A 13,337-nucleotide genomic window follows, 5' to 3' on the forward strand; every position below is an offset into this window, starting at 1 on the left:
CTTTCTGTTTCTTATAATAAAGCAAGAAGTAATAATCATGATTACAATAGTTCCTCTATACTCTGTTTACTAGAAAGTAAAAAAAAAAGCTGTAGTACATTTATTAAATGCCGTGGCGTTAGGGGGAGCGGAGGTGGTGGACGTTAGCTTTTACTCCTAAGCTTTAAGATTTTACTTTAAATGTATTGATTTTTTTTTCTGCCAAAGAATTTTTTGAAGTCATTATATGTTTAATAGAAACTTCCTGGTTTCTTGAATAGAACTAAATCGATTACATATATCAGCAGCAAGATCGCTGTAAAGAAATATTTAGGTAAGATTGCGCTATAGTGAAGGTTATTTCAAGGTGGACTTATCTTGTACCTTCACATCTACATAAGTAAAAATAAAATGTAACTATTTTAATTACATTTTCACTAGATTATTTGTGTTACAAAAGTATTTACTGTGATTACAATCACTAGTATGCTATCTACTTTTGGTGAGTAAACATTTTAATTTTCCATTATTTTTTGTTTAAAAAAATTACTATGTTCATTACAATGGGCAGCCACAAGCTAAAATTTTTAAATGTATTTTAAACATTCTGATTTCTGTTTATTTTGTCTAGAACACATTTATTTAGTCCGATGTTGTTTTTTTTCATTGAAGATATCGCCCGCAGTTTCATTAATCCCGACATCGGCTACCCCATTGTTTCTATAGTGTAAGCGAAGCTCAATATTTCGTAATAATTGACTTGATAACATATTGTTTTTTATATTTTAAATTACGTATTATTTCTAATTGGTTTTGTCTTTGAATTTTCATCTTTTAAAGTATATTATTGTTACGATGAAAAAAACCTGGTGGCTGTAAAATTTGTGACATTACTATTGCTACATAGTGAGTGTTGAGAAACAGGTTCGACTACACAAGATAAAGTATCATGAATCGAGTAAAACAAAACCCGTAGATGTTTCATCGCTCTTTATTACACATAAGTACATGAACTTGACGATAACTTAACTAAACAGGACGACTTAAACGATGACTAAACTTAAATACGACTATATGATTATTTAGCTCAAATGGGGATGGATTAGCAACACCTTGTCTAAACCAACTAGCAACATCATCAGACAGGCTCTACTTTGAAATCTCCAACGAAAGAGTAAAGTAGGTAGGTCATAACAGACCTGGAAAAGAACAGTAGTCAGTGAAGCAGAAGAGGCCGGAATGTCGAGGACTAAACTTAGAGGAATCGACCAAAAGTGAGTACGATGGAGAACTGTGGTAGTGTTTCTATGCTCCACATGAGTGCACATGAATAGTGACGTTTAGGATGACAGGAATTGTGAACGACTACCAAAGTATAACTGAATGAAAATTGCCTTTTCTTACCTTTCCTTGTCTTTTAATATCCCCTAATTATTAAGTCCTAACTACAATATAATGTGTCACTTGTCTCCCAATAGTAGCTATGCTACAGAATTGCACAGTTATTAACGTTTTTATACAAAATACAACAGACTATAGTTTAAGGTTTATAAAGATAAACTAAGGGACGTCAATAATTCATTGTGTTTTACCAAATTCTACTCCATTATCCTTACCATTCTGTGCTCGAGTTAGTTATGCAGTATTGTATCACTGAGTAAAATGGGGTTGATTGACAATGTGTTTAATTCTAGCACCTAACAATGAAACAGCAACGATTTGATTTTAAATAAACTTCCTGAGCAATCCAAGATTAACAGTAACATCATGGGCGAGGGAGGGGGGGGGGGGGTAATCACTAACGTTTCAAAGACAAGATAATCACCTCTATTCTGTGCTAAGTATAAAGTTTAAGTCCCTACACATTAAAGTGATAACGTACAACTCAATGAACAACAAAATGACATTGACCTTTCGTATTCAAAATATTATTTCAAATGTGTAACCATTAAATTGAGTACTATCTGCATTATCTATATTAATGTGTCTTGCTTTATAAAAATAAAACCCTTGACCTGTAAACGCCCCAGTCAAACGAGAAAGCTGCTGCGCTGTAAAAAAGTTACCTATCCTGAAATTGTTAATTTGATAAGGACGTAGATCTAATGCTTAGCGCTCAAGTGTTCGCTATTGACAAAACAAAAGTACGTGTTTATTCACCAAGTTAATCCTTTTAATCGGAGCGGGATCAGTGTCTATATTTAAAATTATGTTGCAGGATGAGTGAATTGAGAAATATACACATGTCTAGATTTAGTAAAACAAAGTAACCTTAAATATATGATATAAGAACGACTTTATATTTTAACAAGCGCACATTTTTATATAAGAAACACCAACTACATATTGTTTAAAAGTTATTACTTTTTAAAAATATATTTTCTAAATCCAGATAAACAATTGACGACACAAAACTAAAGAAGTAATCAACTACTATGAAGTTAGAATTAAAAGAAACAATAGTGTTTTAAAATAGTGTTTGAAAAAAGCATAAACGAGCATTGGGAAACTATAAAGAATTTCGTAGGTGCTGACAAAATTAGCGAAGTAAAAATTTAACAATGTTTACTAATCTACGCTGGTTTTTTATCTTGATACAATGAGGAAAACAATAACAGACTATTTCTATTCATAACAAACATGACTATCTCAATAAGTAGGCGTCATAAGCACAAAGAAATAGAAATAATTTTTAAAAATGTTACTAATGATAAAACTGTTAATACTGTTAATACATATTAAAACACAGAAAAAATTGAAACATTTGGATGTAGACTTTAATAAACTAAAAATATTATATCATGACTAATTTAAAAGGTAAAGATGTAGATTTATTACTTAAGGCCTCGCGCTGCGGAGACAATAAAACTGTAGACTTTTTAATCGCTAGAGGGATTAGCGTTAAAGCAGTAAATATTTATGGAGTGAATGCATTAATGTACGCTTCTTCAGGGGGAAACGATACAATTGTAGATTCGTTAATTAATAGGGGTAGTGATGTTAAAGCTGTAGATGAAAATGGAAAGAATGCATTAATGTACGCATCTGAGAGTGGAAAGGATAAAACTGTAGATTTGTTAATTAATAGGGGTAGTGATGTTAAAGCTGTAGATGAAAATGGAAAGAATGCATTAATGTACACTTCTCGGAATGGAAAGGATAAAATTGTAGATTCGTTAATTAATAGGGGTAGTGATGTTAAAGCTGTAGATCAAAATGGAAAGAATGCATTAATGTACGCATCTGAGAGTGGAAAGGATAAAACTGTAGATTTGTTAATTAATAGGGGTAGTGATGTTAAAGCTGTAGATAAATATGGAATGAATGCATTAATGTACGCTTCGAAGAATGGAAATGTTAAAATAGTAGATTTGTTAATTAAAAAAGGGAGTGATGTTAAAGCAGTAGATAGAAATGGAAAGAATGCTTTAATGTACGCATCTGAGAGTGGAAATGATAAAACAATAGAGTTGTTAATTAATAGGGGTATTTGTCACTTGTCTCCCAACGGTAACTATTCTACAGAAGTGCATGGTTATAGACGTTTTCATACAAAATACAACAGACTATAAATTAAGGTTAATAAAGATTAACAAAGGGACGTTGGTAATTCATTGTGTTTTAAAATTCTACTCTATTCTTTTTTACGACCTCATGCTCTCAAACCAAAAATTTACTGCCTTGTGAAAAAGTTATCTATCCTGAAAATGTATTGGATGATGATGTAGGCCTAATGATTACCTCTTAAGTATTCTCAATCGATAAAACAAACGTCCGCATCAATTCAAACAGCTAATCATTTCAATGGGAGCGGAATCATTGTTTAAAATTATGTTGCAGGATGATTGATTTTAGAGATGATATAGGCACGTCTAAATTTAGTAAAACAAAGTAACCTTAAACATGTGATATGAGAACGGTTTTATGTTTTGACAAGCACAAATGTTTAGATTAGAAACACCAACTACATATTGTTTAGAAGCTACTACATATTATTCATATATTTTGTAAATCCAGATAAACAAGTGACGGCACCAAACAACCAATCATCTGATGATAATACGATGAAGTCAGATATAAAGGAAACAATAGTGTTTTACAATTGTGTTTGGAAAAAAAGCATAACAAAACATTGTGAAACTATAATTAATGTTGTGCATGCCGACAGTTGTCAATAACTAAATTGTCGGTTCAACGAAGCACTCAAAGTTAGATTTCCGAGGTTGACAATATTTGCTAAGTAAAAATTAGACAATGTTTGCTGAACTATGCTGTTTTTTTTCTTGATACAATGAGAAAAACAATAAAAGACTATTTCTGTTCATAACGAAAATGACAATCTCAATAAGTAGGCGTCATAAGCACAAAGAAATAGGAATAACTTTTTAAATGTTTAATAACGATAAAGCTGTTAATACTATTCATACATATTAAAACAAAGAATAAATTGAATCGTTTAGGTGTAGACTTTAATAAACTAAAAATATTATATTATGACTGATTTAAATGGTAAAGATGTAGAAGTATTACTAAATGCTTCTTACTGCGGAGACAAAAAAAATAAAGACATTTTAAAGCAGTGAATAAAACTAAATACTTTAAAGTTAGCTTATTCAAGGGGAATGGATGAACCTGTAAATTTGTTTAATTATCTAGTCGGTGATCTTAAAGCTGTAGATAAGAATGGAATGAATGCATTAATGTGGGCTTCTGCGGGTGGAGCTTATGAAGAAGTGGATGAGTACATTAATAAGGGATATGATATTAAAGCTGTAGATAAAAATGGAAGGAATGCATTAATGTACGCTTCTATGAGTGGACATGATAAAAAAGTAGATTTGTTAATTAATAGAGGTAGTGATGTTAAAGCTGTAGATGAAAATGGAAAGAATGCATTCATGTACGCTTTTGAAATGGGAAGAGATACAACAGTAGATTTGTTAATTAATAGGGGGAGTGATGATAAAGCTGTAGATGAAAATGGAAAGAGTGTATTAATGTACGCCTCTGAGAATGGAAATGATAAAACTGTAGAGTTGTTAATTAATAAGGGAAGTGATATTAAAGTTGTAGATAAAGATGGAAAAAATGCATTAATGTACGCTTCTGACAATGGAAATGATAAAACTGTAGAGTTGTTAATTAATAAGGGAAGTGATATTAAAGCTGTAGATATAGATGGAAAGAATGCATTAATGTACGCTTCTAGGTGGAAATATCATAAAACTGTAGAGTTGTTAATTAATAGGGGGAGTGATGTTAAAGCAGTAGATAAATTTGGAAAGAATGCATTATTGTTGGCTTTAGATAGTAGACATAATACAGTAACAGATTATTTTATTAATAGTGGGAGTAATTTAAAAGCTTTTAATAAATTTAACAAGAATGCATTAATGTTGCATTTAGACAGTAGACAACATAAAATAGTAGATTTGTTAATTAATAGTGGGAGTGATATTAAAGCAGTAGATGAAAATGGAAAGAGTGCATTAATGTACGCTTCTGAGAATGGAAAGGATAAAATAGTAGATTTGTTAATTAATAGTGGGAGTGATATTAAAGCAGTAGATAAAAATGGAAAGAATGCATTAATGTACGCTTCAGATAGCAGGCTTATGTGTTTTTATTTAAAAGGTGTATATTATGATGTCAGTATTCAAGCTAAACGTGTTATCGAGCTGTTGATAAAATCTGGAGCTGATGTTAATTTTATAGACAAAAATGGATGGAGTGCGTTGATGTATGCTGCCAAAAGTGGAGCTAAGCAAAAAGTTGAGCTCTTAGTGGAATATGGATGTGATTTTCGAGCCCGGAATAAAGAAGAAGACAATGCATTAGATATAGCGTCAAGGTTTCACCATGAGGATATTGTTGAGTTTTTGAGGTTCTCGAGGTACACAAATGTTACTGATGGAATAAAAAAACGCGTAGATCGTGAAAAGGTTTTGGTAAGTAGACTATAGAGATTGAAATAGTTATAGTCTACTTTTACTTTTAAATAAAAGATACTATTTCTTAATGTCTCAAGCAAAAAATATAACCAACTAGTGTTAATTTTAGTAATAAACAACATATTTATAGTAACCGTTACGTCTAGGCATTGCTACAGACATTTTTATCGACGTCGAAATGTGACTGTCAACGCATATATTATGTATGTTTCTTTGCAAATATTTTAAGAGAAAATAAAGAGCATTACATAACGCTACGCTAAAACCAGCAGCATGATGTCGTTTTAAAAATTAACCCACACATCACACGCCTTTCCTCAATATCACAGATATAACAAACATAAGTCAAATCATTAAACAGAAAATAGCTGGTTTCTACTTTCCCTCTCCTGGTATTAATCTAGGTGCTTAAAGCATCTGCAAATGGTCGATCTAATTCAAGACCTTTAAAAAGTGTATAGTTTATATAAGGCCGCGATTAGTCTGGGTCAATTTTCGGTCACTTAAAACTCAGTTATTGAGACGGCTATAGTTTACCCGTTGTATTGAATTTTAATAGCCCACTTTTGTCAAGAACACCGTAAACCCACGGTGTGTCAATAAGTTGACAACAGTCTTTACATGCACACACACACATACGCATATATATATATATATATATATATATATATATATATATATATATATATATATATATATATATCCTAAGATCATTTGTCCTGTCATATATATATATATATATATATATATATATATGTATATATATATATATATATATATATATATATATATATATATATATATATATATATATATATATATATATATATATATATACATATATATATATATATTTATATATATATATATATATATATATATATATATATATATATATATATCCTAAGATCATTTGTCCTGTCATATATATATATATATATATATATATATATATATATATATATATATATATATATATATATATATATATATATATATATATATATATATATATATATATATATATATATATATATATATATATATATATATATATATATATATATATATATATATATATATATATATATACATATATATATATATATATATATATATATATATATATATATATATATATATATATATATATATATATATATATATCCCATATTCTCCTAGCGCAGGGGTCGGCAACCTTTTGAAGCGGAAGAGCCAAAAGTTACAATTTTCAAAATTTCCCTGGTTTTAAAGAGCCACTAACATTTTTTTTATTTCAAATATTTTATTTTTTTATTAAGATTATTAGTATTTGTTCAAGGAGCTGGAGAGCCGCATCTTGATATCAAAAGAGCCGCATGCGGCTCGCGAGCCGCAGGTTGCCGACCCCTGTCCTAGCGTCCCACTTATGGGAGAACAAAGAACACGACTGATGGCTTCAGAAGACCAGACGGAGCTTTAGGGAAGAGGCAACCGCGGTTCCCCAACAACCGTCCAACAGATATAGATGAGAATAGTATAGCTGCTCTATACAACGTAATTATCTGCAAGTCTTAAGCTGATAACGTTTGATAAAATGAGGTTCAATTGCCTGATTGTAGATTTATATACCAGAATAACGACCTTGTTCTGGTGTTTTGCAAAGCCATATACCATCAATTAAAAATGACTCAATTCAGTAGACATTCTTTGTGGCCAATTGTATCATCAACTCATCACTTGTTTATCAAAAGTAGGGGCTGCCGATGTGTGAAAAAATGTCTAATGTAATGATCCACATCTTAACATATAAAAATAAACCGGGAGTGATCTCCCCTAAACTTTCTCGAATATTCTTATATAAAATAACAGGGGATGGGAACTCGGGCTATAGACATGATTTTTAATCCATTTTAAATACTTAAAGTTTTAAAAATAGAATAAAATCTCGTAGACAAATTAATTGCACGCCAAGTGAACGCCAAATAAAAAACGCATAATAGTGCGCAATATTATTAGTACTTTTAAAATTTACATTAGTTTTTTGAGAAATCGGAAGTAGCGTAAAGTACTACTTCCAGTCAACGGAAATTACTCAAAATTTAACATAAAGTAGAGAATTTGATCTTTTACTTACATGTGAAATTTCATTTATCTATCTGAAATAGTACTCAAGTTATAGGCTTTTGAAAAATTCAAAGTAGGAAAAGTACCACTTCCGGTTATCGGAAATCGCTCAAAAGTTGATACGGATCTACGATTTTGATAAAATACTTATATATGAAATTTCATCAACCTAGCTGTAACGGTACTCAAGTTATCGTGTTTACACACGGACAGACAGACAGACAGACAGACAGACACACAGACATACGGACAAGATTGCAAAATTATGTTTTTCCGTATCAGTGAGGTGTAAAACGTCGAGATTTGTAAAAATCTCGATTTTTTTTTGCACGATTACAAGACTTTCTCTATACTTCGTATATACGAGAAAATAAAAATTACATTTGCACTATTATATATATATATATATATATATATATATATATATATATATATATATATATATATATATATATATATATATATATATATATATATATATATATATATATAAAATGACTGTCCGAAAAATCAATTAATTATATTTATTTATTTCTATTACATTTTTGATGAATAATAACAATATTTGTGATCATGTGTGTAGAATTAAATGTACCAGTCACAGCTTTAGTTATGTCGAAGTGCAATTCAGTTTGATCGACACAAGATTAAAAAAAAACTATGGCTAACCCAATTGAACATTATTGGTATTTTTAGATGTCGTAAACAATGTAATCATTGGTCTAACAATACAAACTCAGTATACAACTTAATTTTCGCGTGATTAGCCATATTTCGTGATAAGTTATTGTTTTTTGCAATACATTTACATGGGGCCGTTCGTTGCTAGCGTCCCATTTATGGGACGTTTTTAAAAAAATCGATATTTTAAAGAGTATTGATTTAAAAAAAAAAAAACTATAGTCATTCCTTCATTCAGTGCCCAAAAGCTAAATCATATAAAAAAATTATAAAGATTTGAGACCTTGGCTGAGATATTTTGTCTGAAATAATTTGTCATGGAACCATATATATATATATATATATATATATATATATATATATATATATATATATATATATTTTTATATATATATATATATATATATATATTCTAGGTCAAGATTAGATACATTCAAAAAGGTTGAAAACATAATTTGCAAGTCACAATTTATTAACATACCCACTGTTTCTATGTGTGTCTAAAACGTAACACTATTCTTAACACTCCCAGGTAAAACCCAAACCATCGAAAGAAGATGACATAATCAAGCAAGTGCTTGACCTTGACATATCAGAAGACCTGGTCAAGAAAACTCTGCAGAAAAGGCTGGAAGATAAAGGCACAACGTTTGAGAGTGCAGAAGCTTTGACGGAGGCCATACTAAAAGACAAAATAAGAAGGCCCAGTACGTCCTTATCTGGTGACACCTTGGTCTCAACTCAATTAAAGGAGGGTGGTATAGAGGTGAAGGAGCTGCTACGATGTAGAAACTGCTATGATAAGGATGTGGACACAAAATTTGAACCTTGTGGTCATCTTTCTTGTAGCAAGTGTGGTTTCCATGTTGACATTTGCCCGATCTGCAAATCTCATATTAAAGCCAAAAAAAATCTTTCTTATATAATAATATTAGCTGTTATTATCAAGGTATGTAAATAAATGCGTATACCTATATATATATATATATATATATATATATATATATATATATATATATATATATATATATATATATATATATAACATAAAGAACAGATAGACATAAGGCAGAAAAAGGGACGGAAAAAGTAGAGACATGATTAGCAGAAGGACAGAGGACAAACAGACATATACACAAGGCGTGAATGAAATTACAAAGAACTAAAATTGTGTGTCTTCTGTTGGGTTATCAGCAGTGGGAGATCTCTTCATTTATGTAGCACTTTGTGAAACATTGTAAGAGTTAGACAATCGCCTACCGCATTAGACTGACTTTCAGCTTTAATGTGGATCTTACACGAAGGAGTTCTATTTAAAGCTACGTTTATTCTTTTACATTTTGATAAGTATAACTGTAGTTAATTTAGTACATTATCAATATTTAAAACGTATTTTTTATGTTTCGCCAAAATAGGAAAAGGTTAAAGATGAAAAGATAGACACTTTGCCGTCAATATACCCAGAAGCTACATTGAAAGGTATTTAAGTGTTTCATAATGTATTGACCTGTAACATTAGAATCAGAGTTTTAGAAGTTCATGGTTAGAACATGTTCCTCTGCAAAGAATAAATATAGTTCTTCTATTGCCAGGATTAATCAAGTGATAGTGTAGTCAGTGCTATGTCCAGCCGACTTTGCTCCAAGCTTGCATGTGCTGAATGGACGTTTTAACTAAAAAATTCATTATAATTATGTACCTATTCATTGATGACTGAAAAGATAATGTTTGTGAGTCATGAGACAAGTATCATTCTAAAATTAATAGTAACAATACCATCAGGTTAAGGAGCTTTGTTCAAATCGTAAAATTGTGATTATCGTTATTTTAATACATTGTTCTACTTTGCAGACCAACAAAGACCTATTAATGGTAACCTACAAGAGAAGCACTATAACATACTTAGAAGCAATTACAAATATTTAGTTGAAGAAATTGATGGACAATTTTTAACTGATCATCTATTTACCAAAAGTATAATAAGTTTCGATGACAAGCAAGAAGTAACGGCCATACAAACACGGAGTGGGAGAACCCGAGCTCTACTGGATAAAATACTAAATGCTGGACCAATACGAGCGTTTCCTGAATTTATAAACTCCCTAAAGGATCATTATCCACATATAGCAAAAACACTTTACGATGAGTTATGAGGCAAAATTATAGATTACTTTATGTTTGCTTTCTCCAATTTATACTGAATAAATGTTTAAAAATGCTTTTAGTCGAATTATTGTAATTTGGTTAAGAAAATTGAGTGAGGAAATACGAAACCCATACAGTCGGATTTTTAAAAAAATATTTGATATAATGTAAATAATTTCTAATATTTTAAATACATTAATTTGTTATTCCTATTATAATTAGATGTAAATTTCACCAATATTAACACTTTTCGTTAGAATACATTTGACAGATCTTCTAATTCGAGCCTAAAGCGAGTAGTTATTATTTACTGATGAAGGCGCTAATTTTTTAAGTCATTTTTTGTGTCTGCAGGAGATAAAACAAGAAAACATTTTTTTTTTCAAATACCAAAAATTAACGGAATTATTTAAGGCAATGAATGTGTTTTTGTATTTAATAAAGTAATTTGGTGCTTTGTTCATTAATATATAAATAAATATTTTGGTAGTTATTTTGTGTATCAAGTGTCCACAAAACTCGACTTTACTATTATCACCCCCTCGCCCGTCCAACCCAGCAATGATGTCATAATGAATGTTCCAAAGGAACTGGACGAGAGTTCAAGTTTAAGAATGGGGATTTATTTAAGGTTAAAAAATTATAAATACTGGTATTGGTTGGGAAGTTGGTTTTTAATGTGTAGTGTAAGCGGCAGACCGTTTCCGAAATGGAAACTGGGTCATTTAGTATATTCTAAAATGCGCAACAAAAACAGTTGTGCATTTGTTTTTCTTGTCTAACTTTGTTTTTTGTATTTTTTTGGTAATTTTTTTTAATAAATAGGTTAATTTATTGTTTTTAAAAGTTTGTTTATTTACTATATTTATAAGACTTCATACTGTTTTATTGATATATCGTGGCTATTGTTTAAATGGGTTTAATAAATGCAATGTTGATACTTTTTATACTATAGATAAAAATTGAGAAAACGTGAAAAGATACAGATTTACAATAGTAATATTTCTTTCTTACTTGTAGCCTACTTTCATTTATTTAAGATGGTTTACTTATATATAGATCTAATACAAAAGGTACTGCACAGTTCCTCCTACAGAAGACAATACTATAACGTTTTGTTTTATGCGGATGAGCCATTTGGACTAATAAAGCATACGAGCCGACACGCGGCGTATCATACGCCTCTAGTTGTTTTATTTTCTACTTTTCAGTAATTCATAATTTGTGAATTCGACAGTACCAGCGCTGCCACTGAAAATATTTGCTTTTAAAACACTATCAGTAGCTCGTTGAGGGCGATACTACAACCATCCTCCTTTCCCCAACCCCTACCCCCCCCCCCCCCGTGAAAGCATCCTCCTCTTAGTTACCTCCCCTAAGTTTAAAGTCGTTTCTAACTAAATTATCTGCCCCTAATAGCCGTCACTAAGCCCGGCTCTACGATTGTAAACAATTAGCGTGAACCACAGCTCACCAGACCATGTGGGGGTGAGGGTGGTAGGGATATGCCTAGATAGGAAGAGAGGGGGCTGCTAAGCGTTTATAGGGTATCCAAGAAGAGTATTATATATATATATATATATATATATATATATATATATATATATATATATATATATATATATATATATATATATATATATATATATATATATATATATATATATATATATATATATATATATATATATATATATAGATCGTTTTATAGATCGTTTTTTCAAAGTCAGCCGAAATTGAATAAATTATTTTAAATGAACGTAAACAACTTCATCGCTAAATTTAAAGTTAAATAAGGCTTAGAAATTTAAAAAATAAACAATTATTTTCACTGTTCACTCTATCAACTTAAAATTCTTCATGTTTGGTCTATTATTTGGAATCTGTAGAGAAGGGGGATATGTCATCTCCCTTGAATCTGTAGAGAAGGTGATATGTTACCTCCCTTGGAATCTATAGTGAGGGGGATATGTTACCTCCCTTGGAACCTGCAGAGAGGGGGGAAATGTTACCTCCCTTGTTGTAAGTGTCACAATTAATGAAGCACGTGATTAGTGTTTTCGGGCGATAATTCTTGTATTTATTCTCGTGTGTGGTAGGGTAGTCAGTAGTTGTTTTTTATACGTGAAACATTTTTTACCCTACGGTAGATAAGTGTATTATAATAGATAGGACATCAGTTCCAGTGGTTTTTGTGTCTTCTTTTATAGTGTATATTAATTTTGAATTTTGTTTTATATTTCTGTTACAATGAACCTTGTTTTATATTAAATTTATACTTTTTAAATTTATTTTGTAGTTTCTGATATGTCTGCTACTTGTCAGAGTTGAACTTTCGACAAATGGCTATCGACAATATGACTCCCAACAGAATATCCGCTCATTAAACTCCACGAGAAAAAGGTCTAGCCAGTACGGCTTATGGTGGACATTCACAATAATTCAGACTTCGGTGACAATGTTTTACAATAGAAA

At 30.4% G+C, this 13,337-nt stretch overlaps 2 protein-coding genes across 2 annotated transcripts; both read left to right on the plus strand.

Moving 5' to 3' along the window:
• Positions 1–2,780: 2,780 nt before the first annotated feature.
• LOC131929749 (putative ankyrin repeat protein RF_0381) lies at positions 2,781–3,551 on the plus strand. Its single transcript, XM_059286097.1, has one exon. It carries the CDS (start codon positions 2,781–2,783, stop codon positions 3,549–3,551), a length of 771 nt encoding a protein of 256 aa, XP_059142080.1.
• A 1,050-nt stretch (positions 3,552–4,601) lies between these two features.
• On the plus strand, positions 4,602–10,870 carry LOC131929750 (putative ankyrin repeat protein RF_0381). The gene is made up of 4 exons (XM_059286098.1): positions 4,602–5,927; positions 9,250–9,666; positions 10,133–10,196; positions 10,569–10,870. The coding sequence occupies exons 1-4, from the start codon at positions 4,602–4,604 to the stop codon at positions 10,868–10,870; spliced, it is 2,109 nt and encodes a 702-aa protein (XP_059142081.1).
• The last annotated feature ends 2,467 nt before the right edge of the window (positions 10,871–13,337 follow it).

The sequence above is a fragment of the Physella acuta genome, unplaced genomic scaffold, assembly GCF_028476545.2.
Source record: "Physella acuta isolate Inbredline_101_S28 unplaced genomic scaffold, ASM2847654v3 ptg001669l, whole genome shotgun sequence".
Classification (NCBI taxonomy): Eukaryota; Metazoa; Mollusca; class Gastropoda; family Physidae; genus Physella; species Physella acuta.